The 26,888-nt window shown below is 39.6% G+C and overlaps 2 protein-coding genes across 2 annotated transcripts; both read left to right on the top strand.

Moving 5' to 3' along the window:
* Nucleotides 1–812: 812 nt before the first annotated feature.
* Nucleotides 813–10,344, top strand: LOC116130058 (uncharacterized protein slr1919). Its single transcript, XM_031415804.1, has 16 exons — nt 813–1,256; nt 2,230–2,405; nt 2,568–2,733; nt 2,926–2,978; nt 3,511–3,654; nt 3,767–3,871; nt 3,955–4,080; nt 4,664–4,852; nt 5,183–5,289; nt 5,371–5,533; nt 5,713–5,778; nt 6,456–6,549; nt 7,157–7,269; nt 7,825–7,895; nt 8,836–8,986; nt 9,426–10,344. Exons 1-16 carry the CDS (start codon nt 938–940, stop codon nt 9,873–9,875), a joined length of 2,493 nt encoding a protein of 830 aa, XP_031271664.1. The 5' UTR covers nt 813–937; the 3' UTR covers nt 9,876–10,344.
* A 12,769-nt stretch (nt 10,345–23,113) lies between these two features.
* LOC116130087 (rhomboid-like protein 19) lies at nt 23,114–26,314 on the top strand. The gene is made up of 8 exons (XM_031415834.1): nt 23,114–23,267; nt 23,360–23,484; nt 24,233–24,293; nt 24,411–24,577; nt 25,021–25,126; nt 25,216–25,418; nt 25,519–25,656; nt 25,983–26,314. Exons 1-8 carry the CDS (start codon nt 23,253–23,255, stop codon nt 26,086–26,088), a joined length of 921 nt encoding a protein of 306 aa, XP_031271694.1. The 5' UTR covers nt 23,114–23,252; the 3' UTR covers nt 26,089–26,314.
* The last annotated feature ends 574 nt before the right edge of the window (nt 26,315–26,888 follow it).

Below are 26,888 nucleotides of genomic sequence, written 5' to 3'. Positions count from 1 at the left end.
AGTAGTATCTTCGTGTGGAACCTTAAACCAAAGAACAAACGCTTATTAATAATTAAAAGAATGTAAATGAAATAATGATAGCAAGATCAACAATAGCCTGTAATGTAAATAGTGTGTTAGTTCACTAGTACCAATTCTAACCTCCCCCACAACTCTAGCACATTTTTTTGCAAGGTTTCCAAGATGAAAGGCCTAACTCATGGATTACAAATCTCTGTGCAAAATTCAAAAAAAAAAAAAAATAACACTGTGATCAATATGTTAACAAAAAAAAAAAATCTTAATTTAAAAAGAAATATCATAATTTCTTTAAACGAGTAAATTTAGAATGTAAAAAACATTTTAGATTGTGGTTTATGAAACTTTTTGGAGTTGATTTGAATAATTTAACCCAAATAATTAAAGAAAATGATATGTAAAAAAATTTGAAGTTAGTAATTTTAATTTTTATAAAGAAAATATTTAATTTATTAGTTAAGTATCTAATATTTACATCTAAATTCTCATTGATTTGCTAGAGATAGATTTTTAATTTAGGCTAGCTTATTTTGATGCTGATGTAGATATTGTACTGTGATTACGAATCTCTGATGTTACATGCACAAAACATTTCATTTGGATGTTTCAGGAAGAAAAAGGTGCATGTTCAACAATCTTATAGAGTCTCATCAAACGGTCCAGATAGCGAAGCGGTAAAACCCATCTACTATACTCCAATTCACATTTTTCACGCGAAAACACTATGAAGCGGTGGACTCTTTCAACGCTTTCCTTCCCCTCTCACCAATCACCATAGCCACACAACAACTTCACGCGTCACACTAGTCCACGCCACTTGCCTTTTCTCCTTCTTCCTTCCTTCTTCTTCTCCGAAACCACAACCAATCGCATAAATAAATAATAATATTTCGAATCAATACAGCAGCCATTTTTTGAAATGGCTTTGGCATTTGCGTCAGCTTCGACGTCTCTAACGGCACTGCGCTCTCCGCGAGCTGCAAAAACGACGCCGAAGAGGAGCAAGGTGCGGAAACAAGTGAGAGTGATTGGGAATTTTAGTCACTTTGGTGAAGTAGTTCGCAAGGACTTGCAGTTCTTGAAGAAAGGAATCAGTAGAGGAATTGAGTGGGCAAATGAGGCATTTCACATTCCTCAAGTTTCAAAAACTCTAGACGATGTTCTCTGGCTTCGGAATCTCGAGGATTCTCAAGCAGCTCCGGTGGAGCCTTGTGATTGGCCAAAGCCTTCCTATCCAGGTCTAGCTTCATTATGTGAAAATGATTACCAAATGTTCCAATACAATAGATGGCTAGATATATTGATGAACAGTATAATATTGTCAAGGTAGTTCAATCCAATGCAAAATTCAAAATTTACTAAGTAGTACTAGTATTATTGTTAGATATCTAGATTTTTTGGTGGCTGATGTAGCCGGCCTTATAATGAGTTTGCTATATTTAATGTAGTTTGACGTGGCCGCTCCCCATAGACTTAATGCCCGGTTTAGGTGCTGTTGTATTAGGCTTAGGTAGTTATACATCGTAAAGTGGTGAAAATACACTGTATTAAGAGTTTACTTGTGGCCGGATGGCTACTTTTGCTCACTCTAAGATGAACAACTTTACTTCCTATAATGACTTTATTATTGTGTACACGGGAGTTTTTAACATATTGGGAGGCATTGGTACTGATATGTGGTCTGTTCATTTCTTTTTAGTTGGAGATTGTTGAAAATTAATTTAAAGGTTGTGAACTGACACAAAGAAAAGTTCTCTTATGGAGCAAAGTGAGAGTCTTATTTAATTTGTCACATATTTGAGGAATAAACATGAGAATTGATTTATTTCTTCAAATTCAAATGTAGCTCTTGAGAAATATTTTCGGCAGAAAATCAAATTTAGTGCTAGAGTATTGATTTGCAAATCCGATTAGGGTACAGAACAATCATCAAGGATGTCATAGCTTTTAAAGTTTTAGCAAGATTTTATGGAACTGGATTAATATAATACTTTGTTATTTTATAGATATTGCATGATAGCTATATGAAACTTGTCTAAAAGCCTTGTTTGAGTTGAAATTTATTGGGCATTCTCAACCTAAGAAAAATCCTGAGGGCTGGCATTAGTCGATATGTCTGATGCTGTATATAAAATATATATGAAAAACTGGTAGGTGTTTTGCATGTAGCCAAAAGTGATTTGTGTGTCGCATTATTGAACATCTTGACAGGACTCTCTGGTGTGGATTTGTTCATGGCTGATCTTAAAGCATTGGAAGCATATGCAAGTTATTTCTACTATCTGTCCAAGATTTGGTCAAAACCACTTCCAGAAGTCTACAATCCACAGGATGTTGTTGATTATTTCAGTTGCAGGCCTCATATAGTGGCCCTTCGACTTCTTGAGGTTATTAAAACATTTTAATGTTTTACTAACATATTGTAATAATGATATTGGTGTGCCTTTTTTCTCTAGTTCTTTGATAATACTGTAAGGTATTAACTATTAGGTTGCAGTTTTTTTTGTGAAGTAGATACTTATGACATTGACATTATTCTGTTCTGGAAGGTTGGTGTTTGCTTCTTATCTGCTGCAATCAGAATTCGAACCTCAGGAATGAGAAAGTTTTTGAGATCAAATGCAGAGAAGGACATTGATGGAAAGCTTTCACAATACAATTTTGGGATGGTGTTGAAAGAAACAATGCTAAATCTGGGTCCTACTTTTATCAAAGGTCAGGAATGTGATATGCTTGAACAATTTAAAAAAAACTAAGTTGCAGTTCTTATTTTTTTGATGCGTTTTTGTTTTAATTTCTCCTACTTCCCCACATTTCTCTTTCAATTATATGCTCGGTATTTTATTTTTCTCCTGCAGTCACAAGATTACCAACATGCTAGTTACATGCCTTTGCTTGGTAATGCAGTTGGTCAGTCTCTTTCTACAAGGCCAGATATTATCGGCTCTGATATTTCCAAGGTTCAGTGAAAGACATTTTTCTTCTTACTATGCATGTCTGTTTCTTCTTTCAATAATATTCAAGTGTTTCGGCTCTTAGATATTTATGAAGATGTAATCTGTCATGGGTCCTGGAAATGAACAAAAGCTAATTGTTCTTTTCCTTTTCACCTCTTTGGTACACTTCTATATATTTCTATGTAATTCTCATCTGGTCAAATGACTAGTTATCTTTTTAATTTGAGTTGTAATAAGAACAATCTTCGAATTAAGTTGTCTTATTGTATGTGGACAAAATGTATTTTCTGGGAGTCTCAGCTGTTTCACTGTTTTGCATTGATGCGTATGGCTAGAATCTGATATGTTGTTACTTACGTGTAGACTAGATGTATGCCAGTCTTCTTAAGTGCTTGGCATTAATAATTGTACTTCAATAATAGTTCTAGATATATTATTGTACTTGAATCATGGTTAATTTAACCTTTTCCATATTTAGTGTTACTGTATGATGAATTTCAACTCATAGATTGTTTTTAATTTTTTTTTTTTGCAGGCATTATCTGAACTGCATGATCAAATCCCTCCTTTCCCCAGAGCTATAGCAATGAAAATAATCGAGGAAGAATTAGGTTCTCCAGTTGAATTATTCTTTAGCTACATCTCTGAAGAACCAGTGGCAGCGGCTTCCTTTGGTCAGGTGGGTTTCTAATCAACTAATGTACATTAATATCATATATGCAAAAATGTGGATCTGGTTGGAACTTTTTAATTTCTGGTTGGTTCTTATTATTATATGGAACTTGTATTAGGTCTATCGTGGAAGCACTCTTGAAGGTTTAAGTGTAGCCGTGAAAGTTCAACGTCCTAATTTACGACATGTTGTCGTTCGAGATGTTTATATTCTTCGCCTCGGGGTTTGTTCTGAACACTACTAATCTTATTTCTCTTAATGCTTTAATACTAACATCTTAAATAATTTCCTGGTCATGTTTTGCAGCTTGGGTTAGTGCAAAAGATAGCAAAGAGGAAAAGTGATCTTCGCCTATATGCTGATGAGCTTGGAAAAGGCTTAGTTGGGGAGTTGGATTACACATTAGAGGCTGAAAATGCTTCTGAGTTTCAGGTATTCATTTCAAAGTCCATAATTGCTTGTTTGTATTGATAGATGATAAAAAAGGTTTAATAATGTTACTCATATTTCATAATAATTCAGTCTTCCTCTACTGTCTACTATTTATGGCACTATGGAGGTGGATTTATGTGTGGAATTTGGTAAGGCATCTATTAATTAGTCTTATACTACACCGGCCCTTTTTTGTCTCTATTTTTTTGAAAAGCTTTTGATCAATAAAAGCTGTTTCAGAGTTAAGATCTCAGTGATGTTTTGATGTGGGGCAAGCTGAGTAGAATGATCTTCTCTGCTGGGTTTGGCATGAAATGGTTATGTTTTCACTTAGAAAACTGACATTGTCTTAAATGCTCATTATTTTAAATTCAGCCAAAGTAGATAGTTTTGATTTAACTGAAAGAAAGAATTCATCTGTTTTTTTTTTTTTAATAATCATAAAGCTATCTCATTTGTAAAGAGACATAATTATTTGCCAAAGAAAAGAAGGCATATAACAGTTCTTTATATGTCCAGGGAATTCCTGGATATGTTGCTCTTGAATTCTTGTTTTTCACAACTGTTTAATAATTGTCTACAGGTAGCTCATTCCTCTTTTCCGTTTATTCGTGTACCAAAAGTTTTTCCACATTTGACTAGAAAGAGGGTTTTAACAATGGAGTGGATGGTTGGTGAGAGTCCAACTGATTTACTCTCTATATCTACTGGTGATAGTTCAACATATTCTGAGAGGCAGAAATTGGAGGCAAAAAGGCGTCTTCTTGATCTGGTATGTAGAATTAAGCTACATTGCCAACATGATATCTTTTCTTCTCTAAAATTTTATGGTAATTTCTGGATGGTAAAATTTCAAGCAAGATTTGTGCAGCTGACCCAAATTAGTTCATATGAGGCTATGACCCAAAAGCGAGTTCAATTGTGTGATTGTTGAAAATGTAATTTTTTTTTATCATTGAATTTGTGGTTTTGACGATATCATGTGGTCTTTTAATTTTTATGGTCTTATCGAAAAAAAAGTTAGTTTTTGTGGTCAGGGGTATAACGTAGCCATATTTAATTCGCAATTCATTAATTGATCCCTGTAATTCAATTTTTCTAGGTTAACAAAGGAGTGGAGGCATCTCTTGTTCAACTCCTTGAAACTGGCTTATTGCATGCTGATCCACATCCTGGAAACTTGCGTTACATTTCATCTGGACAAATGGGGTACTGCTATTTTCCTACCTTCCATAACTGATTTTTTTTCATGCCTGCTTAAGTTATCAGTTATTTCCTGATATGTGACAGATTTTTGGATTTTGGTTTGCTTTGTCGGATGGAAAAGAAGCATCAGTTTGCCATGCTTGCTTCCATAGTACATATAGTAAATGGAGATTGGCAATCCCTGGTTCTTGCTCTGACTGAAATGGATGTTGTAAGGCCAGGGTCTAATATAAGACGCATTACCATGGTATTTTTATCTTCTCTTATAATTTAATTTTGTTACATATTGTGACCCATTGCAAATTTTAGCAGACAATCATTTGCTTAATATTAAATACTGTCATGCAAAGTGTGTATTATTGTTTCTTAGGTTAGAACTTTTGAGATTTAATGAATCTAAATGTTTGAGATTTGAAAATATTTCAGGACCTGGAAGATTCTTTGGAAGAGGTAGAATTTAATGATGGAATTCCTGATGTCAAGTTCAGTAGGGTGAGAATTATTTCTGAGAATATTGATTGTTTGTAGCACTCATGTCTTGTTGACAACCTTAATGCCAGTTTCAATATCAGAGTCACAGAAAGTTCTGTAATGGTGTAATGGGTGCAACTTTTTTTTGGCTTTGTTGGTTTTATGTATTAGTCAGGAGAGAGGTCCACTTTGACCTAAATTTTCCTGAAATATAGTCTATCTGCTCTTTAGGGTACCCTCTACCACCCCAACTCCCAAACACACACACATGTTCTTACATAATTACATGATTATGAAAATCAATATTCTTGTTATTAGGCATGGCAGTAAGATTATTGAGAATTTTAATAATATGTAATCCGTGCGCTGAGCTTCCAATTGTGTTGACTTTCTTTCTAGACCTTTTGTACTTGGTCCATTCAGTTTTATTCTAAACCTCATTTTTTGTGCTTTTGAGTTTTAGAAGCAGCAGCACATCTGTGTTTTTCTTCTTTTAATGCATCCATGTAACTTTGAAATTTTGAATATATCATTCAAGAGGAGGGATCTGAATTTAAAGCAGGCAAACGTTATGGACATTTCAATCTAACACCCTAATAAACAAGAATTATGTTTGAGGATAAGTGTTATGTATGAACTCTCATTGTGCTTATCTATGCAAGTATCTGAGATTTACGGACAAATTCTTGTTTTTGAAGGTTCTGAGTAAAATATGGTCTGTAGCCCTCAAGTATCAGTTCCGCATGCCTCCATACTATACGCTTGTCCTGCGCTCACTTGCTTCCTTGGAAGGTAAGTTTATCAGTGGTCAGATTCTTTCATTCCCATTTGCTTCTGATTTCTAATATTTGTAGGATCCAATTTCTATTGTAATAATTTTCCTTTCATTTGGTTATGGAATTATAGAAGTCATAAGCATTTGCATGAAAGTGAGGGTGGTTTAAAAAACAGTAAGGGTGACAAGAAGCAGTTTCAATAAAAACTTATAAAGTATGTGACATAACTTTATGATGATGTGCAATCAGCTTTCTTTATTAGTAAATATGATAGAAACTATTATTATCTTGTTCACTATTATCATCAAAGGAATCTCCTATGGAAGGGCCAAGGTTGGTGATAGAAGGTGGATGAATCTTAAGAACAAACCAGACAATGAAGAATTAACTGTATTTCTTTGTGATACCTTTATCCTATTACATGAATCCAGTTTTCATTTTCATCCATGAAAAAGGGAACTTCTTTTGCAAACGTAATTTGAAGCAGCACTGTCCTGTTTGACAAACAAATTTGAGCTGGTGGTTCTTGGCCATCTCTGGCAATAAATCAACAATTCGAAGAGCCTTTTTTTTTTTTTTTTTACTTTAAATAATAATTCAAATTTTCCATCTTTTCCTCTCAGGTTTGGCAGTAGCCGCAGATCCAAATTTCAAGACATTTGAAGCTGCCTACCCTTTTGTTATTCAGAAATTACTCACTGAAAATTCTGCTGATACAAGAAAAATCTTACATTCGGTAACAAACTCTGTTAGTACATTGGTTTCTCAGTAGATATATTACATTATTCTGCATTAATATGACTTCAGTATTTGATGCTAGTTACTATAACTATTAGCAATAAAAACTGATAAGAAGAGAAAATTTAGCTTCATTTAGGAGGATAGAGGTGATGGGCCTGTGGGAAGCTAAAGCTTTCTGTTGGATGGGTCTCAAAGAGCTGTCACCCAAAATGTTTGCACTGAGACTTTTCTGCTTGAGAATCTCTAGCATAGAGGAGGCTATTCAGTGATCTTCCAGCCTAAGTAATTTCTTGGTGGGTTTCAGATGCACAAGCATTATGGAATTTATTTATGGAAGGCGAAATGTATCGATGCAGAATTTATTTTGTGGAGGGTGAAATGTATTGATGCTGAATTTATACTGTTGGAAGTACATCCTACATTCACTTTTTTGATTGTGCTAGCTTTTTAGAATACCAATGTTCTCGCTGCCGTTGAAGTTTTGAGGAAAAGTCCGAAGTCAAGTTTTGAGTTCTTTTATTGTTTGTTTATGTTATTTGTGTCTGTACAGGTGGTTTTTAACAAAAGGAAGGAATTCCAGTGGCAGAGGCTTGCCCTTTTCTTGAGAGTAGGTGCAACAAGGTATGCAGATAGTCTCTTGTGGGGTTCAATCCTCCTTCGTAGAAATTATCTATAAATATCAGAGCTCTAATTTCCTTAGATGGCGATTTTCTTGTTCTGAACCATTTTCTTATTGAAGATGGGAGTTGGCATAGTTTTTTATGATTTGATATTCTTGCTAGAAGTCCCATTCTAAGACACTTATATATCATTGTTAGTTTAGATATTTTATCTTTGACGCTGGTTAACAATCGTTCTATCCTGGTCAACAACAGAATGCCTTGTTAAATAATTAGTTTGGAAGGGAAAGCACCAATGTTTTTGACATGCCAACTTCCTTGAAGCTATATTTACAGCTAGAGCAGCACATATGATTGCCTGCAAGTTTCTGTGCAATTCATTTTTGGCTTTTATATCCCTGAAACTTGTACTAGCTCACATCTTCTCTGAAAAATGATTATTGATACATTTCAAACAATATTGAAGTTATTTTAGTTTTGTCCATATTCAACATACGGTCACTTCTGGGACAAATTTACAATGTACCTACTTTTTATACTTTTCTTTCATCCTCAACTTTCTAAGCATCCACGACTCCACTATTTATAGCAAATAGTTTCAGAAAGCCCGTAGCTTAGGCAATGTCAGCTTATAAATAGTTTTCATTTTGCACTGCTTTAGACAGCTGAGCTAGCAAATGGTGTGATTGGAGGGATATTTTTTACTTCCAGTCTCAAAATTAAGAAGACCATACATATTACATAACTCTTCAGAGTTCTTTTTTTTTTTAATTTTCAAGTCTTTTCTTGTAATATCTTCCCTATTCCTTAATCGTTATTATTATCGTCCTTCATGTTTAACAACTGCAAGCTGGCCTTGTCTCTCATGAATTTCCCTGTCTTGTTAAGTGTATTATTCTGCATAAACAAGTTAGCACTTAAACTGTGATATATTTGTGCAGGAAAGCCTTGCAACAGGTAGTAGCATCAAATGATGAAACTTCTCTTGATTATTTACCAAATAGAGCTGGTGTTTCTGATGTTGCGAATTTGGTCCTGAAGCTTTTACCATCTAAAGATGGCGTTGTGCTAAGAAGACTCATAATGACTGCAGTGAGTTAACTTTCAGCTGGGATTTTTGTCTTTAATTAATGTTTATTTTCACCATATGCTTCTGAGCACCGTATCTTTTTTCTTGGTGATGGAAATATATGTATCACGGAAACTGGATTTCAGATCACCCTGTTAATCATATTACTGTTTCTTTAAATGATCCTGCTGGCAAGAAAAAGACATGAGCTCATGATTTTTGGAAATCTATCGTCTGATAATATGTATATGGCTTAGAAGTTTGGGGATTGGATAATTTCATCTGAATGCCACTTTTCCAATTCTATTTCCGTGCCTGGACCTATGATTACAATGTAGGTGATGAATGAAGGTTGAATGGGAATGAAGCACAATACTGTAGTCAATTGGTGGAAGTGGAACGAACCACTTTCATGGATCATGCATTTTGTAGTTCTAATTCAGTTTGCATTTTGATTTACAGGATGGAGCTTCATTGATTCGAGCAATGGTTTCCAAAGAAGCAAGTTTCTTTCGCCAGCAAATTGGCAGGGTTATTGCCAACATACTGTACCAATGGATGATTGAGTCTCTTGGATCAAGGGTTTCTGTAACTCAGAATAATTCCCAACTGACATTGGCACATGGGGCTGATAATGGAGATTTAGGGTCATCTTCCAGATTATCAACACCTAACTATGACTATCAATCCTTTTTGAGAGATAAACGGCTCAAAGTTATTTTTCTAAAGGTACTTGACCCTGTGAGGAGAGATCCAGTATTGATGCTGAGGCTTTGCTGGAGTTCCTTTGTTATGTTTGTCACGGCTTCAGCTCTGGCTTTTCACCGGCTTTTAGTTTCTCTATCCAAAGCCTATCTAGGCTCAATTTCATTATCTCCCAAGCGATTTGCAATCAGTGCTTCAAATTCTTAGTTCCCTACAGGTAGAACAGATACAAGCATTTCTGATGAAGTCTTAAGTTGAAGTAAAAGATTATTAAAGAAATTTCTGAAAGAAATACGGCCTTAATTGAGTTTCATGTTACCGGAGATAAGGTAGTACCCGTGTTGGTAAAAATGCTAACCCGTGGATTCAAGTTAAGATCCTAAGCTTGTCAACGGTTCTAGATATCTACAGAGGTAAGCAACATGAACATCGACGTGCACAAAGTTGCAAGGCGTGGAAGGATGGATCAAGAATTTAGGTAGAAGGCTGTGGAGAGGTACATGCATGAATGTTCTGTATATACAGAGTCACATATATTATGTATAGCCTGATGCATGCTTGGAAGAAGTCATGCTTTTGATTTATTCCCGTTCTATATATCATATTGACATATTACGATGATAGTAAATTATCAAAGGTTTCTTTGTCAATGCCAAGTAAGCATCATTTTGTTAGATCTTTTGACCATTACATCGTTTTTTCAGCATTCCTTTCTCTGGGTGTCGTTTTTTTATTTATGTTGTATGAAAATTGTTTTTATTCAAGTTGCGAAAGCTTTTCCAGGAAGTGCTTCCTATGAGAATGCGCCGTGCAGAAGCACAAGCGCCCTAAACAAGTAACTTTCCAGAAAACATGTCAAGCTTTTTTCCCTTTGAACTTCAAAAGCTCATTTTATTATTATTATTATTATTATTATTATTATTATTATCAAGGTTCTGAAACCCGACCAGAGGTGTCACCTGGCCAAGGGGTCGGGTACCAGGTTGGCCGGTCTGACCTGTAGTTGATCCTGTGATCCAGCAAGTTTAAAATCTTACAAACATACCCCTGAAAATTACAATGCAGTCCCTATAAGTTTGAAATCAAATATACCCTTGTAATTCGACCTTAAATTGATTTTTCCGACCAAATTCCGGTTGATTCTAGAGGCCAAAATTCAATCCAACACCACCACTTAAACCACAATCCTCCACTCTACAAAACCCCTTTAACCTCAAAACTTGGTAACTCTTAGTTCGCTGGTCGAACTTGTGAATATCGTCGCGATTGGGTTGATTTTTTTGGCTGATTTCGACGTTCAAAATTCAATCCAACACCACCACTAGAACTATCAAACTCTACTTCATAAAACCCATCTAACCCTAGTATTTGGTCGCCCCGCCTTCGCCAGCGGTGACTCGCATATTAGGTTGATTTTTCTAATCAAATTTCGGCTGATTCAGGTGTCCAAAATTCAATCCGACACCACCCTTGAACCATCGACCTCCACTCTACAATACCCCTCTAACTACGACGCTTAGTAGTCCCTCGTTTGTCGATGACTACATTGGGGATTTTGTGAACAGCTGAAAAGGGTAATCCAAACTAGAGAGGGCGTTGGTCACCGATCGAATCGGTTTGAGTGCAAGTCCGACCGGTCGGTTTGATCCGGTTTTCAGAAAATTGATTATTATTTTTTTGTTTCATTTGAAATTGAAATAGACTTTGTTACTAGAAGGTAACCAGTGTTATAAGAACAAAGGAAAGTGAGGAAAGGAGTATTATTTCCAGTAAATTTGTAATATGATTCATATAATAGAACAGTAAATTTATGACAATTATTGTTTTAATGCTTGCAAATTTCACATATGAAGTAGCGATCAACATTATAGTCAAGTTCTCACGATTATTAATAGGGATGATCACTAAAACTCGTATCTGATCAGTATTTTTGGGGTTTGAAGAGATTAATTGAGGTATGCGTAAGTTAATCCAGATATCTTTGGTAAAAAAAAAAAAAAAAAATTAATAGGGATGATCACTAAAACTCGTATCTGATCAGTATTTTTGGGGTTTGAAGAGATTAATTGAGGTATGCGTAAGTTAATCCAGATATCTTTGGTATAAAAAAAAAAAAAAAAAAAAAAATTGTAGCCAAGTCCTTGTTTAGAAATTTAGTTCGTAGTTGATACGCTTTCGATTTGACATTAAATAAGAAAGGGATAGGACGGAGGCAACAGATAAAACGATGCCCTCAATGCTTCTTTTACTTGGTTTTCTTTTGATATCATGAACACGTTAAGTTAGACGTAAGAGTGGGGGAGAAATGATCTAGTGGATAATTTATATTAAAAAAAAAGGAATATTTTAGATATAGCATCATCATTTCATACTTTTTTCTTTTAATCTAAGGAAACAACCAGAATGATAAAACCTCATAATCGATCTTATATTTTGTGTCATTATCGAAAATTATTATAAATAGATTTTAATTAAAAGGTAAAGGATGTGTACATCAAACCCATAGATTTTAGATAGACATTCATTCATCTTTTGGCTATTACGCTGAAGAAGACTCCAATTTACGGAGTCAACGTTTTAAAATATATACTTTAACATTTATTAGAAATAATTTCTTTACAATTTATCAAGCATTTTCAGAAGCCACCTATGTTTTAAAATTGTCAGCATAGGTGGTCAGAGCTTAAGAAGGTTTTGCAATTGCTTAGATATAGTTACGTCGTATGATGAGGTGAGTGACATGCTCCTGCTAGTATAGTGGGTGTACGCTAGGTTGGCGAATGGTTGGAAAAGGTCCACGTGTCCAATCTCTGCACAAGTCGAGAAAATCACTCGGGCAGGTGAGCAATGGGATGCAGAGAAGGATTTGTACGGCATCTATCCCACTCGCAGATTTAGTAATCATTACCTTGATTCATCCCATTATAAATAAATGACTTCTCTCCCATTTGTGGGATTGACTAATTTCACTCTGGAATAGCACACACACACACTCTCTCTCTCTCTCTCTCTCGTATTCTCTAAGCTGTAATTCAGCTCACTGAATGCGACCTGATTTTACTCATTAATACAATATCAGTGGACGTATGATTCGCCTTATGAGCATCCGAACCACTTTAAACATTGTTCTTCACCCTTTATTAAGCTAAATACTTCCATAATCACGTGGGACTTCTGAGCCCGTTTATCATTTCTCACATGCGATTAGTTGGTGTCAAAATCAAGGATCAATAGTTTGACATTAGAAGGAAGGCCTGATTTAGTACCTGTTCTTCATCAAGAGAATTTCTGACTAATCGGTCCCACTATAGCAAATGACTTGCGGTTTCGAATATGAGCGAACCAATTATGGTAATGAAGAGATCCCCCAGGTACAGGAGGACACTTCTCCCGAAGTACCCCCAGCTCAGCAAGATATTGTGGGGGATATCCCTTCAAGCTCACGGCTTGATCCAGCCGTCATGAGTTACCTGAAGAGGTTCAATAATACTCTCCAAATGGTCAACCAAAGGCTAGACCGATTGGATCGGGTCGCGCCACCCAAATCAAATGAGGCAGTGCCACCGCCGAAAACGCCTGTAGGTCACGTGAAAACGCGAAAAAAAGGCAAAAGCCCATACCACGCGCACTGCAGCGAGTCAGAGAAAGGGAAAGCAAATGGCGTGCAGCGGACCCAAAGGCTCCGAGGGACCAGCGAACACCGATCATGCCTCGCGTAGAATACCCGTGGCATTGTGACTCGGTGACATGTCGCAGCCTGAGCCATCCCGTGCCACGTCGCACGAGCACTCCCACAAAAGTGTAGGGCGGGGAGATTCCCATTATCGCCAAAATGACGACTTTGATCGTCGTAGTGCGGGATATTCCCACCGTTCGCAGGTCGGTTCGTACCACCGTGGAGGTCGAGAAGGATCCTCGAACCATTCAATGCCATCACATGACTCTAGCCAGCGTGTGTCGAGATTGACCGGAACTGCCGGCCGAGGCAAGGAGGAATTTGACTTATAGTCTTTCCTCAACCGCAACCGTGAGGGTCGAACCCATATTACGGAAAATGATCCCCAGATAGCTCTGCTGCCTCAGATTGAAGAGCTACAGTGAGCTCTGGATCAGCTAAATGCTCAACGAAATGAGCAAGGGCAGGTCGCAAAGGTGTGTCCATTTTCTCCGATAGTATTAGCTGCTCCTTTCCCATCTAGATTCAGAATGCCCAACATGCAAGCATTCGATGAGAATTCTGATCCGCAGGATCATCTGTACGAGTTCAACAACCTTATAGAACTCCACCAAGTCTTTGACTTGGAAAAATGCCGTTACTTGACATTAACTCTTACCTCCTATGCCAAACGATGATTAAGGTCGCTTCCAACAGGATCAGTCAGCTCGTGGCCTCAAGCGAGGTCGACGTTTCTAAGACACTTCTAGGCGAACAGGAAGTTCTCGATGCCCCTAAGCTACTTGAGCAACATAAGGCAAGAGAGGGATGAGCCCCTCTAATCTTATATTGACAGGTTCCACAAAGAGCCCCACAAAGTAGCTCACACTCTCGAAGAGTCTGTTCGGACTCTCATTATCGTGGGAGTTCGAGACGAATTTGTGAAAGGAGCTACAATCTGAGGACGATGTTTCCTTCACCCGCTTCTACAACCTTATGAAAAAGTACCTCCGTATTAAAAACTCCGTGGCGGCGCTCAACCGCCATAACCTTGGTCCTTCAGGCAGTGCTCCCGATCGGGGGGGGGGGGGGGGGGGGGGGGGGGGTTCAGAGGGTTGATCGCCATTGGGCTAATGACGATCAGCGAAAAGGAAAGAAGCAGCGATATGAGCCCAAGAAATCATACGCCCCAGTTCCTCATCGCGATCGCGACAAGAGTCAATACACGCCTCTGAATGCCTCAGTATCGGCTATTCTTAATAAGTCAGAAGATGCCGGTTTGCTCGGAGAGCCCGAGCCCATGAAAAATCCCTTTACAGCCAGAAACAATAAAAAATACTGTCGCTATCAACGAGATAATGGGCATCACACCGATGAGTGTCGAGCCCTCAAGCAGGCAATTGAAGACTTCGTTGAGCAAGGACACTTCAAAGAGTATGTCGATGATTCTGCTCCCGCTCGGGAGAAAAATCAAGAGGAATCGAGCAAGAAGCGTCATGGTCGCAAAAGTTTCTATAATGTAGGGATCATCTTTGGGGGACCACACCTCGTAGGGAATTCGTGAGGTGCCCATGAAAGGTATGCTCGCGCAGCCCATCATGACCCCATAAGTGTGATGAGCATGACACCGCGACCAGTAAAGGTTCGCAGAGAGGAGAAAATCACTTTCTCTGAGAAAGATGCAATACGATTGCATCATCCCCACGACGATGCTCTCGTCATCACGCCTGAAATAGGGCAGTGCGAGGTTCACAGAATGCTAGTGGACAATGGAAGCGCCGTGAACATCTTATTCAGCAAGCTTTCAAAAGGATGAAACTGGATGAGGCCGATATGAAGCCTGCCTCCATCCCTCTATATGGTTTCAACGGGGTTCACTTGATCCCCAAAGGGACGATCTTACTCCTGGTCACATTAGGTGACACCAACGAGGTGACCAAACTTACTGAGTTCCTAGTAGTGGATTGTCCGTCCGCTTTCAATGACATCCTGGGATGACCTCTACTAAGAAACTTCAAAGCAGTCACCTCGATCTATCATCTAAAGATGAAGTTCACCACCCCAATAGGGATAGGGGAAGTAAGCGGATCTCAACTCGCATCTCGCGACTACTATGTAAGGGCAGTCCAGATGGCGTGCAAGGGAAAAGGCACTCCACTTGGCATCCCTGAATAGGCAATGATAATCAGCAGGATCGAACCACAGCCTAGCCCAGCCAAGGATAACATAAATCCTCGTATCCAGGAATGCCCTTGCAGTGGGCTGGTTGAGGACCTATCTGAAGTATCGGTTGATTAAAGTGAGCTGAGTCGAGTGTTGAGAATTGGAAGTAATCTCAACCCCCAGCTCGCTAGCGACTTGACCAGCTTCCTTAGGGAAAATATTGACGTGTTCGCATGGACTCATGCCGACATGGTCGGGATCAGCCCGAATATCATATGCCATGCCTTGAATATCGATAGTGAGGTCAGGCCAATCCACCAAAAAAGAAGAGTAATGGATCCGGAATGATATGCGGCCTTGAAAGTTGAGGTAGAAAATCTCCTCCTAAACGAATTCATCCGGGAGGCAATCTACCCGAGCTAGGTTGCCAACATGGTTTTGGTAAAGAAGTCTAACGGCAAATGGCAAACCTGCATTGACTTCATCGACCTCAACAAAGCCTATCCGAAGGACAGCTTTCCCTTGCCAAGAATTGACCAGCTCGTTGATGCCACCTTCGAGCACGAGCTGTTGAGTTTTATGGATGCTTACTCGGGATACAATTAGATTCTGATGTACGCATTGGACGAAGAACATACCTCATTTGTTACAGATCGAGGGTTTTATTGCTACAAGGTTATGCCCTTCGACCTAAAGAACGCTGGGGTGACTTATCAGCGACTGGTTGATCGGATGTTTTCCGAGCAGATCAGAAAATCAATGGAAGTATATGTTGATGACATACTGGTCAAACACATGTCGCTTAAGATCACATAGCGTATCTCGCTGAGATGTTCGGTATACTCCGGAGATACATAATGAAGCTCAATCCTTTCAAGTGTTCGTTCGGAGTATCCTCGGGAAAATTCCTGGGGTACATGGTTAACCAGAGGGGAATAAAGATCAATCCTGAAAAGATCCAAGCTCTCCTTGATATGAAAAGTCCGACCAACCGAAAGCAAGTTCAGAGTCTCAAGGGCGAATAGCGGTACTCAGTCGCTTCATATCAAAGGCAACAGATCGCTACTTACCATTCTTTAATATACTCAAGGCCAACAAGAAATTCGAATGGACTCCTGAGTGCGAACAAGCATTCTCGAGCATTAAATAACACCTCGGAAAGCCACCTCTTCTGTCCAAACCTCTCCTTCAAGAAATTCTTCTTCTGTATCTGTCCATCTCTCAGTATGCTATCAGTGCAGCTCTAATCCGGGAGGAAGAAAGGGTCCAATGGCCAGTATATTAAGCAAGTAGGTGTTTTGTTGGATGCCGAAATGCGGTACCCAGAAATGAAGCGATTATCTTATGCCCTGCTGATCGCCTCCAGGAAGTTGCGACCTTATTTTCACGCCTACTCAATCCATGTATTGACCAACTATCCGCTCAAGCAAGTCCTCAAGAAACCGTAGGCTTCAGGTACATTGCTCAAGTGGGCCATGGAACTAAGTCAGTTCGATCTGCAGTACAAACCGAAAGCAACCATAAAAGGGCAGGCTGTTGCCGATCATCTCGAAACTCTCATATCAATTGGTTAAGGAATTCGAGCAACAAGCCAATGAAGTCACCCCGGAAATCGTCCAGAATCTGTCGACCTGGAGCCTCTATGTCGATGGATCCTCGAACAAGAAAAAGGTCTGGGCATGTATTCTCCTCCTTATTTTCGAAGAAACTCGCATTCATGACATTCTTTGATTTGAGTTCAAAGCGACCAACAACGAGGTTGAGTATGAAGCTTTGCTCGCTGGTCTGTAGTTGGCGAGAGAAATGTGATCAATCGCGATCAACATCCATAACGACTCCATGTGGGTTGTTAACCAGATCTTGAGGGAATATCACGCCAAGGAAGAAAACATGATCAGCTATCTGAAGAAAGATAAGGTCGTGCTCGAGCCATTCAAGCACGTCACGATCACGCAGATCCCTAGAGACAGTAATTCTGTCGCGAATGCCTTGGTAAAGATAACCTCATCGCTAGACTCAGATGCACCAGAAAGTATTCCTATTCAATTCATAGAGATCCTTAGTATCAGCTCGCCCGAACAGGCCGTGAATGTGACCGAGTCAGTTTCCTAGATGACCCCGATTATCCAGTATCTCTGAGATGAGACCTTGCCAAACGACAAGATCGAAGCGAGAACCATGGGAACTAGAACTGCTCGTTACACGCTTATAGGAGATCAATTGTATAAACGCGAGGGTTTAGCGCCCCTCTCCTCCGATGTGTAACTGATGAGGAAGCAGACAATATCATAAGGGAGATACATGAAGGGATATGCGGTAATCACACTGCCGCGCAATCCCTCGCTAACAAAGTTGTTCGTCAAGGGTATTACTGACCCCTACTCCAAGATGATACCTACAACTTCGTAAAAAAGTATGACAAGTGCTAGCGATTCGCGAACATACCGCGAGCTCCTTCCCACCAGCTGATAACTATGACCAACCCCTAGTCATTTTCTATGTGGGGAATCGATCTTATTGGACCCATGCCAGTTGGTAAGGGAGGGGTTAAGTATGCGGTGGTCGCGGTGGATTACTTCACCAAGTGGGCCTTGGCTGAACCCTTGGTCGCGATCACTACCAAAAAGCTTAAGGACTTTGTCTTCAAAAGCATAGTGTGTCGCTGTGGAATTCCTCATACACTTATCTCTGACAATGGGAAGCAGTTTGATAACGAGGAATTCAAGCAGTTTTGCGATGAGTTGGGAATCCACAAAAAGTTCGCCTCAGTCACAAGATCACAAGCAAATGGCCAAGTTGAAGCTGTCAACAAAACCATCAAGCATACTTTGAAAGCCAAACTTGGTGCTGCCTAAGGTAATTAGGCCGATGACCTCCCTAAAGTCCTATGGGCATATAAGACAACTCCGAGAACCTCTACTTCAGAAACATCTTTCTTGCTAGCATATGACTATGAGACGATGATCCCTATGGAGGTAGGAACTAGTTCACTTTGGAGAGACCTGTTCAATGAAATAGAAAATGAGGCGTTTATCCACGCAAGTTTGGATTTAGTTGAAGAGCATCGTAGCAAGACTCAGCTGAGGATAGCAGCCTACCAATAGCGCGCAAAAAGATTCTTCGCCTCTAAGGTTAGAAGAAGAGACTTCCAAATCGGTGACCTTATTCTGAAAGAAGTTCTTCTCGGTACAAGAGAACTAATTACGGGAGTATTTGGTCTGAATTGGGAAGGCCCATACCGCATCGCTAAAGTGATAAGACCAGGGATTTATCATCTTAAAAGGCTGAATGGTTCCGAAGTACCGTGAGCTTGGAATACTGAACATCTTCGCCCATATTATCAGTAATTCCGAACTCATTTTCTAATTTTCTTGTAAAGACTTTTTTTTTTAAAGTCTTGTAAATAAGATAAGTTCTTTCGTAATATCGTTTTTGGCATGTGTGCCAATTCTATTCGCATATATCATTTGTACAAATACTATTGTAAATGGTTAGAAAGCGACCTCGTGTCCACATGTGTAACGTTTGTGAGGTATGAAAAATTATAAGTACTCATGAATGGTTAAGGAAATAATTTCTTTATTAATTGAAAATTAAAAAAGCAAGTACAAATTCGCGAGCACGAAAACAACAATGAAAAGCAGAAACCATCACTGGCCTTCATCCCCAAGCCCCGGAGGTGCGACCTCAGTATCTCTAGGTTGGTCGCCAATCACCTGGTCAGCCGCTGGATCCTACGGGACGTACTCCTCTGAATGCTTGTCCTCCGAATTAGGCCCTTGACCTTCCTCCTCATCATCGGCTTGCGCCATGGAAGCGATGATCCTCTGATAGTCGTCCAGGAGGTCAGTGAGGTCTATATTGGGATTCTTTGGCCAAAGGGCATAGATGGACTAGATCGACTAGTCGACAACCTTCCTCTCAATCTCCAGCTCTTGTCACTTCATCTCTTCGGTTAGCGAAGCGACACGACCCTGAGACAATTGAAGTTCTGCCTTGAGTGCCCACCTCTGCTTCTCGGTGGCTTCCCATAGCTGTGCTTTGTCCTGTTCTGCTCGCAAGGCCCGCTCGGAGTTCTCTCGTAGCTCCAGCTCTTTCTCGCCAGCCTCCTTGGTAGGTCTAGCCGCTGTCCTTTGGAGCTCTTTAACCTCCTCTCCCCTCTTCTCCAACTCGGCCTTCTGGAAATCCACCGTGCGAAGCACATCATTCCTCTCAAACAGATATTGGTTCGTCTGAACGGTGGATAAGTTCTTCTCTACCTGTATGGCTTCCAAGTCCTGCTTCAGCCACACGTTCTCTTCTCTCAGCTCGACAAGCCCCTCAGCGGCCCCCGACTGAGTCTTCTGTTTAGCCAGGTGCATGGCGAGCAGGGACTACGTAGCGAAGAGAGCAAGGGGTTAAATTCCTTTTCATTAAAAAAAAGTAAGGAAATGTAAGAAAGTCCTCGACGAGGACAAACCCTTTTTTACCTGGCTTTAATGCTGAAACGCCATGGTCATCAGGTTTATGGGGTTAGAGGCCACGAACTACTCAAATGCCTCTGCGAGCTGGCACTCTAGCAGGGTAAACATCACTAGCTGCAAATGTTTCGGGAGTTACCCCATAGAGTCTAGCACGGGTGTACCCGTGCCCGCAACAGGTAGCGTCTCACCCGCTGATTCCTTGCCCACTCCCCTCCCAGGATCCGCGACCTCCCCTTACTCCCTTTGTGGATCCTTAGCAGCAATGAAAATGTCGGTCGTGCCCTTCTGAGCGAAAGGCCTGGTAAGGCTACAACCTTCCGGGCTGAATGCCCAAGCCCTTTGACTCGGACTTTGACTGCTCGACCCAAAGCTGCTTCCTCTTCTTCGATTTCTGGGCCACGATTTTCTGCTTAGGTCAGGTAGTCGCAGGTTGCGGAGCATCTGCTACTCGAGCCGGCACCCCCGCTGACGTTCCTCCGACGGGGGGACCGATGGGGGCTGCCCCAGCTGGTCTCATGGCACCGACCCAGGAAAAGGCAAACTGCCTGGCTCTCAGCGACTTGGGTACCTTCGGTGGCATGGTTGCTGCATGTGAACATCGTTAGCAAAACAGTTCGCTGTATGCAAACAAAAAAGTTGGCTAAGGATACGGATACTTACTCAGTAAGGATTCTAAGGTCGCTTTGGGGTTGAAGAAGTCGTATTTTCGCAAGTTTGCGGTTGTCACAAGCAGCCTCGCGTCACGACTCTGTTCGGGTAGAAGACCAAAGGCAGTTATTCGATTGAAGTCAGTGAGAGCCAACAACCTGGTCGTCTTATTTACTACAAAGAATCAAAAAAGTTCATTAGCAAAGATTCAAAGAAGGAAAATTCGCCAAGTAAAAGAAAGGAAGACATGCTTGGCTCCCTAAACTGGCAAATGCCATCGTAATGAAAAAAGAAAAATTTCATCTCATACGCCTCGACGTTGCTGGGGTAACTGTGCATCCCTCCCTCGATCGTTGATCGCTTCGAGAGGTAAAAAGAGTATTTGTCTTTACTCTTCTTCAAGTAATACGAGCAGCCAAGCTCTAGCACGATCAGCTCGCCGAGACCGTTCTCGCCGCATGCGATATACATAGCCACGACTGTCATATACGCATTTGGCGTCAGTTGTAACGGTGCGACCCCGAAGTGATCGATGACCGACCTTATGAAGGGATGGAAGGGAATCAACGCTCTGCATTTGAATATGTTCTCGGAGATCGCAGCCATTCCCTCTGGCGGATTCCGAGTTGTATAGGTCCTATGTTGGTAGACATCTACACTAATTGCGTATTGGTCTACCACTTTTTGAATTTCCTCTGTTGTGGCTATTGACAAGATTTCTTGTGAGGGACCTGCTGGGGCGTCTTGCACCGGCGAGCTCGTTCCCTTGTCTGTCTGGGTCGCTGAAGGGTCGATTTCTTTTGCGATCTAAAAAAGAGCGACACGCAGGGATCACTCAATCGTCATACAAATTTTTGTACTATGACATGGAAGAAACGATAAATATTGTCTTCCTTGAACCCTAGAAAACCCTAAGAAACCTAGGGGAATCACCCCTAAAGAGTCGAACCTTAGGGGAAAGCTTACTCTCCGATCAAACCACCTGCAAACGCCCACCGTTATCGCATGGTTATCGTCAACACATAAAAAGGAAAATAACAAAACTGAATATAAAGATTGAACTTCCTGCTGTGAAACGTCAAGTGCGCACCAATCTGAGAGATGGACAATTTGGTCTCACGAAAGCTTCTTGCTCTTTCTAAAAAAGTGAGTATTGTGAGATTGCTTGAGGAGAGCTTGAGATTTTATAGTGAAGGAAATGACACTTAGTTTTCCCGAAACCAAGCGACATTTGGACGGAAATCATCTCTCGCCATTGATCGCGACCACGTGTCATCAATCAACGAGAAAGAGTAACCGTCATGCTTCGAGAAATCAAATCGTCACTTCCTTCTGTTGAAATAATTGAGCGACGGCTCGTTTCCCTCCTCCACATTAAATGTGCTCTCATCCGCATTTAATGCTCTGATAAGGAATGTCGTTTCCGCATGACTTACATTTAATGCGCATGGCTGACATTTATTGCGCATAAGACACATCTGTCAGAGCAAAAGGTATTTCATTAATAGACTAGCTGCCGAAGCACAACGGATAACATCTGAAGAGGTCGTTAGATAAAACACTCTTCGTCGCATGACTGTTGCAAAGCAATGCAACAATCAAGATAAAAGGCGCATTAATATAAACACTGAATGAGGTCTGGTTCAAGTCATAGACCTTGCGGAAGGAGACCATTTTAGGTCGTCTATATGGAAATGTTTTGTGAGCTCCTTGCAGCCAGGTCGGATCGATCGGGCGTCATTCAGAACATGTCAAATCAAGGCATATTTATGAAATTCTTAAGGTTCGATTCTCAAACCTTAAAAACTATGGGACTTTTGTTATGCATGGGGCTGACGTAGAGTTTTATCAGCATGGGTGGTCAGAGTTTAAGAAGGTTCTGCAACCGCTCAGATGCAGCCACGTCGCGTGTGTAGTGGGTGTATGCCAGGTTGGCAAATGGTTGGAAAAGGTCCACGTGTCCAATCCTTGCATAAGTTGAGGAAATTACTCGGGCAGATGAGCAATAGGACACAAGGAAGGATTTGCGTGGCATCTATCCCACTCGCAGATTTAGTAATCATTACCTTGATTCATCCCACTATAAATAGAAGACTTCTTTCCCATTTGTGGGATTGGCTAATTTCACTCTGGAATAGTACTCTCTCTCTCTCTCTCTCTCTTGTATTCTCTAAGCTGTAATTCAGCTCACTGAAGGCGACTTGATTTTACTCATTAATACAATATCAATGGACGTAGGATTCGCCTTATGAGCATCCAAACCACTTTTAACATTGCTCTTCACCCTTTATTAAGCTAAATACTTTCATAATCACGTGGGACTTCTGAGTCCGCTTAGCATTTCTCATGTGTGATTAGTTATTGTCAAAATCAAGTATTAGTAAAAGTTAAAGGAAAAAAATCGCATTAGATAAAATTAAAAAAAGAAAGTTTTAAGTCAAACGACGACGTAAAAGACAAGGCGTTTATATTACATTATTATCACAAATATACCTTACTCTCTCCGCCCAGCCCTCTGCGATCTGAAAAAACCGTACAACGACCTTCCCTTCCCCTTAAGTTATTTAAATATACGAAAATAAGAAAGAAATTCAAACTAATCGAACTCGTTAGATCAACGCCGTATACTTCCGAATTAACGCCCACCGTTCAATCATGAGTTCTCCGGCAGTAAGTTCCGCTCCAATCAGATCTCAAAATTTTTTTTGGGAATGAAATTGTTTTGTTATTGATTTTCCAAGTGTTTTGCTTTAATGTTGCAGAGCGCGGGCTTGTTCACTGGATTTACTAAGCTTTGCAAGGGAATAGCGGTGGTGCTTGTCTGCGGCCACATTTTAGTTCAGGTTTTACCTGCGGCGGTTTCTGTTCTTGCTCTGATTCCTGCTAGGTAAGCTCATTTTGGATCTGTTTGTGAAGTTTTGAATTAGGTTTTTAGTAAATCTTAATCTGATTATGAATTCGAATTGAAGTGATTGTCAGTTGTTAAAGGTAACGAGCATTGATGATAAATTTATGTTATTATAAGTTAAAGTATAGCTAGTTGTGCTAGCTTATATTTTAAAGATGTGCAACGCTTCTTCGTTTAATTGATTCTGTTGTAATTTTATTAGCTGCTGGAGAGAACTTCATAGAAGTCAATATATGAAGAAAAGTCAGCTTGTAGTGAACTTGCTTGGTTTGAAATACAGGCAGAAAGTGGAGGTCTTTAATAAATTTTAGGATAGTAATTGATAAAGAAATGTTTTTAAAGATTGATTTCTGAGGTTTTGGACTCAATGCCAATCTTAATTAGAAGGGATGCTTATGTCTAATACATGAGAAAATAAGAATCAACTTATGTAATATGATTCCTGTTTGTATGGTTGATCGTGATGTAAATTCATGATTTCCTGGGTAAAGGATGTCAGACTCTTATGGTTTTTTCCTTGGAAATCTTTTTCTGTTGTAATTTGTTGAGGAGGAATGGTTTTGCAAATTAACTACCCTTTTCTTTCGGTGATGTGATATATGTAACCCAAAGGAGAATAGATCTACAGTTGATTATCCCATACCCTCCTTTGGAAATAAGGAGGAGAATGATATCAATTGCAGCGCTTTAGGTTTCAAGTAATCAATGACTAAATGTTTATTTGCAGGACAATTCCCTTTGCTTGGAATCTCTTAACAGCTGGTTACATTGAGCAAACAGTGCATGGGGTATGCCATTCTTTTGCTGTAAAATATTTACCTGGTCTGCTTAATTTTACTTTCCCAAATGTCTCTTTTCTTCTTATTATCTATATAAAGTGATAATAATGGTCATTGGTTTTCTAGGTGGTGGTCAGCACCCTTGGTCTCCTCTTCATGGGGAAGTTGCTTGAACCTGTGTGGGGTTCTAAGGAGTTCCTGAAGTTCATCTTCATAGTTAACTTTCTAACTTCTGTATGTGTTTTCATTACTGCAATCGCCTTGTACTACATAACAAGGGAGGAGAGTTACCTGTACGTACTATGTTAGCCTTTTCCATTCAATAATTACCTTTTCTGTCTTCCTCTGTGTTTTAATGTTATTTTCTGGCATATCTAACCAATCTTTTACTCCATATGGTGGCATAGAGATAGAAGAAACAAGATATTGAATTTGACTATTGATGTTTCTTTGCCTCTGACGTGCAGACTGGCAATAAATGTTGCAGTTTGTTTCTTTTAAATTGTAATACAATAATTTGCCTAAGGATAAACCTAGATCAATCTACAAAAATCAATCTGCACTCCTGCATAATTTTATCAATTGCGTGTTATTTGATGTTTTGAGGATTCAAACTATTGATGTTTTGAGGATTCAAACTAGTAATAATATTTTATACCTGGACTATTTTATATTTTATTTTCTGGTGTCCTTTTTCTGGATTTGTAATTGCTTATTCTCTTTATTCTTTGTGAAGCTACATGCCTGTTTCTGGCTTCCATGGGATTCTTGCTGGGTTTTTGGTTGGCATCAAGCAGATCATACCTGACCAGGAGCTGTCTCTATTGAAAATAAAAGCAAAGGTGCACAATTTTTTAACAGATAGGAATTTCTGCAAGTTAAAGAGATGCCTCTCACATTCTCATCCTGATCCTCTTTCCATATTTTGCAGTGGTTGCCATCTCTTATGCTTCTGCTATCCATTGTTATTAGCTTCTTGACAGCAGAGTCAGCGGCATATCTTCCAACCTTAATATTTGGCACATATATCGGCTGGATTTACCTGAGATACATGCAGGGAAAACCAGAAACAAAACTTAGGGGTGATCCAAGTGATGATTTTGCATTCTCTTCTTTCTTCCCTGAATTTCTTAGGTATGCGTGTTCTTTCCTGTTTGTATCTTTATCTCATGACAATTCGCTTTAAGTCTTTAATCCATGTCACTCTTTAATGTTCCTTTCTACTTCCAAGCAGACCAGTTATCGATCCCATTGCATCAATATTTCATCGGATGCTCTGTGGAAGATCTGAAAATTCTAGTGATGGTCATGGTCATACCTTGGGAGGTGCCCCTTTGCCTGGTTCTGACCCTATTGAGGCATCAAGGAGAAGGTAACGTTTCTGGTGTCTTGGAGCTATGATAAATACGTCAATTTCATTTGGAAACTATACAAAATGTTACACAATCCGATTTGTGTGCATAAAAGGACATATATATATAAAAAGTAGGTTTTTGACCTGGTTGGAGAGTGCTTGTGAAAAATTACTACAAATACAACGAATTTTATAGAAAACAACTAGCTGCTTACTGCTTAGAACAGAACTACAGTACTGTTTGCCCAACCTAAAAAGTTAGGTAATTCTACCTAAAGATAGTTTTTGGGAGGGAAAGCGATGGACTTTGTAGTTTCTGATTTCGCATTGACATTCGCTTGCAGAGAAAGAGGGGCTAGAGCACTGGAGGAAAGATTGGCAACTGAGAAGTTAGCCACCGCACGGAGCATAGAGGAGTCCAAAAAGGATGATGCTTCGGAGAATGTCTGAGAGCGTGAGAACTGACGATTAAAGCTAAATGACCAATGCAAAAGTGTTCATACCTTGACAAACCTCAGATGTTGTGCGGTGTTCGGAGATAAATCTTTCTTTCTAGATTCTGGTGGACAGTTTTGTTTTGCAATTTGCCGTGGACTATGGCCCTCATAGTACAAATGTTGCCACTTTATAAGTCGTGGTATCTCGCAATGAATCTCATCTGTGCCCTTGCTCAATATTTATAGAATAGAACCGAAAAAAGTGCCCTTAGATATGTCTATTATCTGTTTTTTTTTTTTTTTTTTTTTTTTCTCTTTTATTTTTTTTTTTTTTGGTTTTGTTTGAGGCCGTTGACACCGCATACTTGTGTGAACATCTCTTTGAACAAATGAAATTGAATTTACCTTCGGGGCAGTCAATGGTAATAGTCTAAGATTTTAATAACAGCCATTCTATGGAATATGGACAAAATGCTTATTGAATTAAATCTCTATATATTTCTAAAAATTTCTATTTATTTTTTTTCCATAAATTTAATCTCTGTGTTCCCATACTTTAGATACATACAATAACATTGCTTTTTCTAAAATTTATAATTTTATATTTTGAACAGTATTATCTTATTCGAAAAAATAAAAAAATTACATAATATATATTTTCGTACATTCTTTGACCGCGAATCAAGACAGACACGTATTAGTACCCGGAGTTCGGGAGTTGCTTTCCAAGTTTTCCTTCATTTAAAACACGAATAAAGAAATCTGCTGTGCAGCCTGCACACAATTCAACAACGTCCTTTAAGTACAGCGCAT

This window comes from Pistacia vera, unplaced genomic scaffold (genome assembly GCF_008641045.1).
Source record: "Pistacia vera cultivar Batoury unplaced genomic scaffold, PisVer_v2 Contig217, whole genome shotgun sequence".
In the NCBI taxonomy this organism is placed as follows: domain Eukaryota; kingdom Viridiplantae; phylum Streptophyta; class Magnoliopsida; order Sapindales; family Anacardiaceae; genus Pistacia; species Pistacia vera.
The sequence above is the reverse complement of the archived record's forward strand: the minus strand, read 5'-3'. Positions and strand labels throughout refer to the sequence as shown.

Excerpts from the sequence above, each read along its gene's own strand:
- LOC116130058 (XM_031415804.1), top strand. The coding sequence starts at position 938 with ATGGCTTTGGCATTTGCGTCAGCTTCGACGTCTCTAACGGCACTGCGC. Across the intron at positions 3,872-3,954 it reads TTTATATTCTTCGCCTCGGG|CTTGGGTTAGTGCAAAAGAT; the intron begins GTTTGTTCTGAA and ends CATGTTTTGCAG. Across the intron at positions 8,987-9,425 it reads GAAGACTCATAATGACTGCA|GATGGAGCTTCATTGATTCG; the intron begins GTGAGTTAACTT and ends TTTGATTTACAG.
- LOC116130087 (XM_031415834.1), top strand. Across the intron at positions 24,294-24,410 it reads TTGAGCAAACAGTGCATGGG|GTGGTGGTCAGCACCCTTGG; the intron begins GTATGCCATTCT and ends TTGGTTTTCTAG. Across the intron at positions 25,127-25,215 it reads TATTGAAAATAAAAGCAAAG|TGGTTGCCATCTCTTATGCT; the intron begins GTGCACAATTTT and ends CATATTTTGCAG.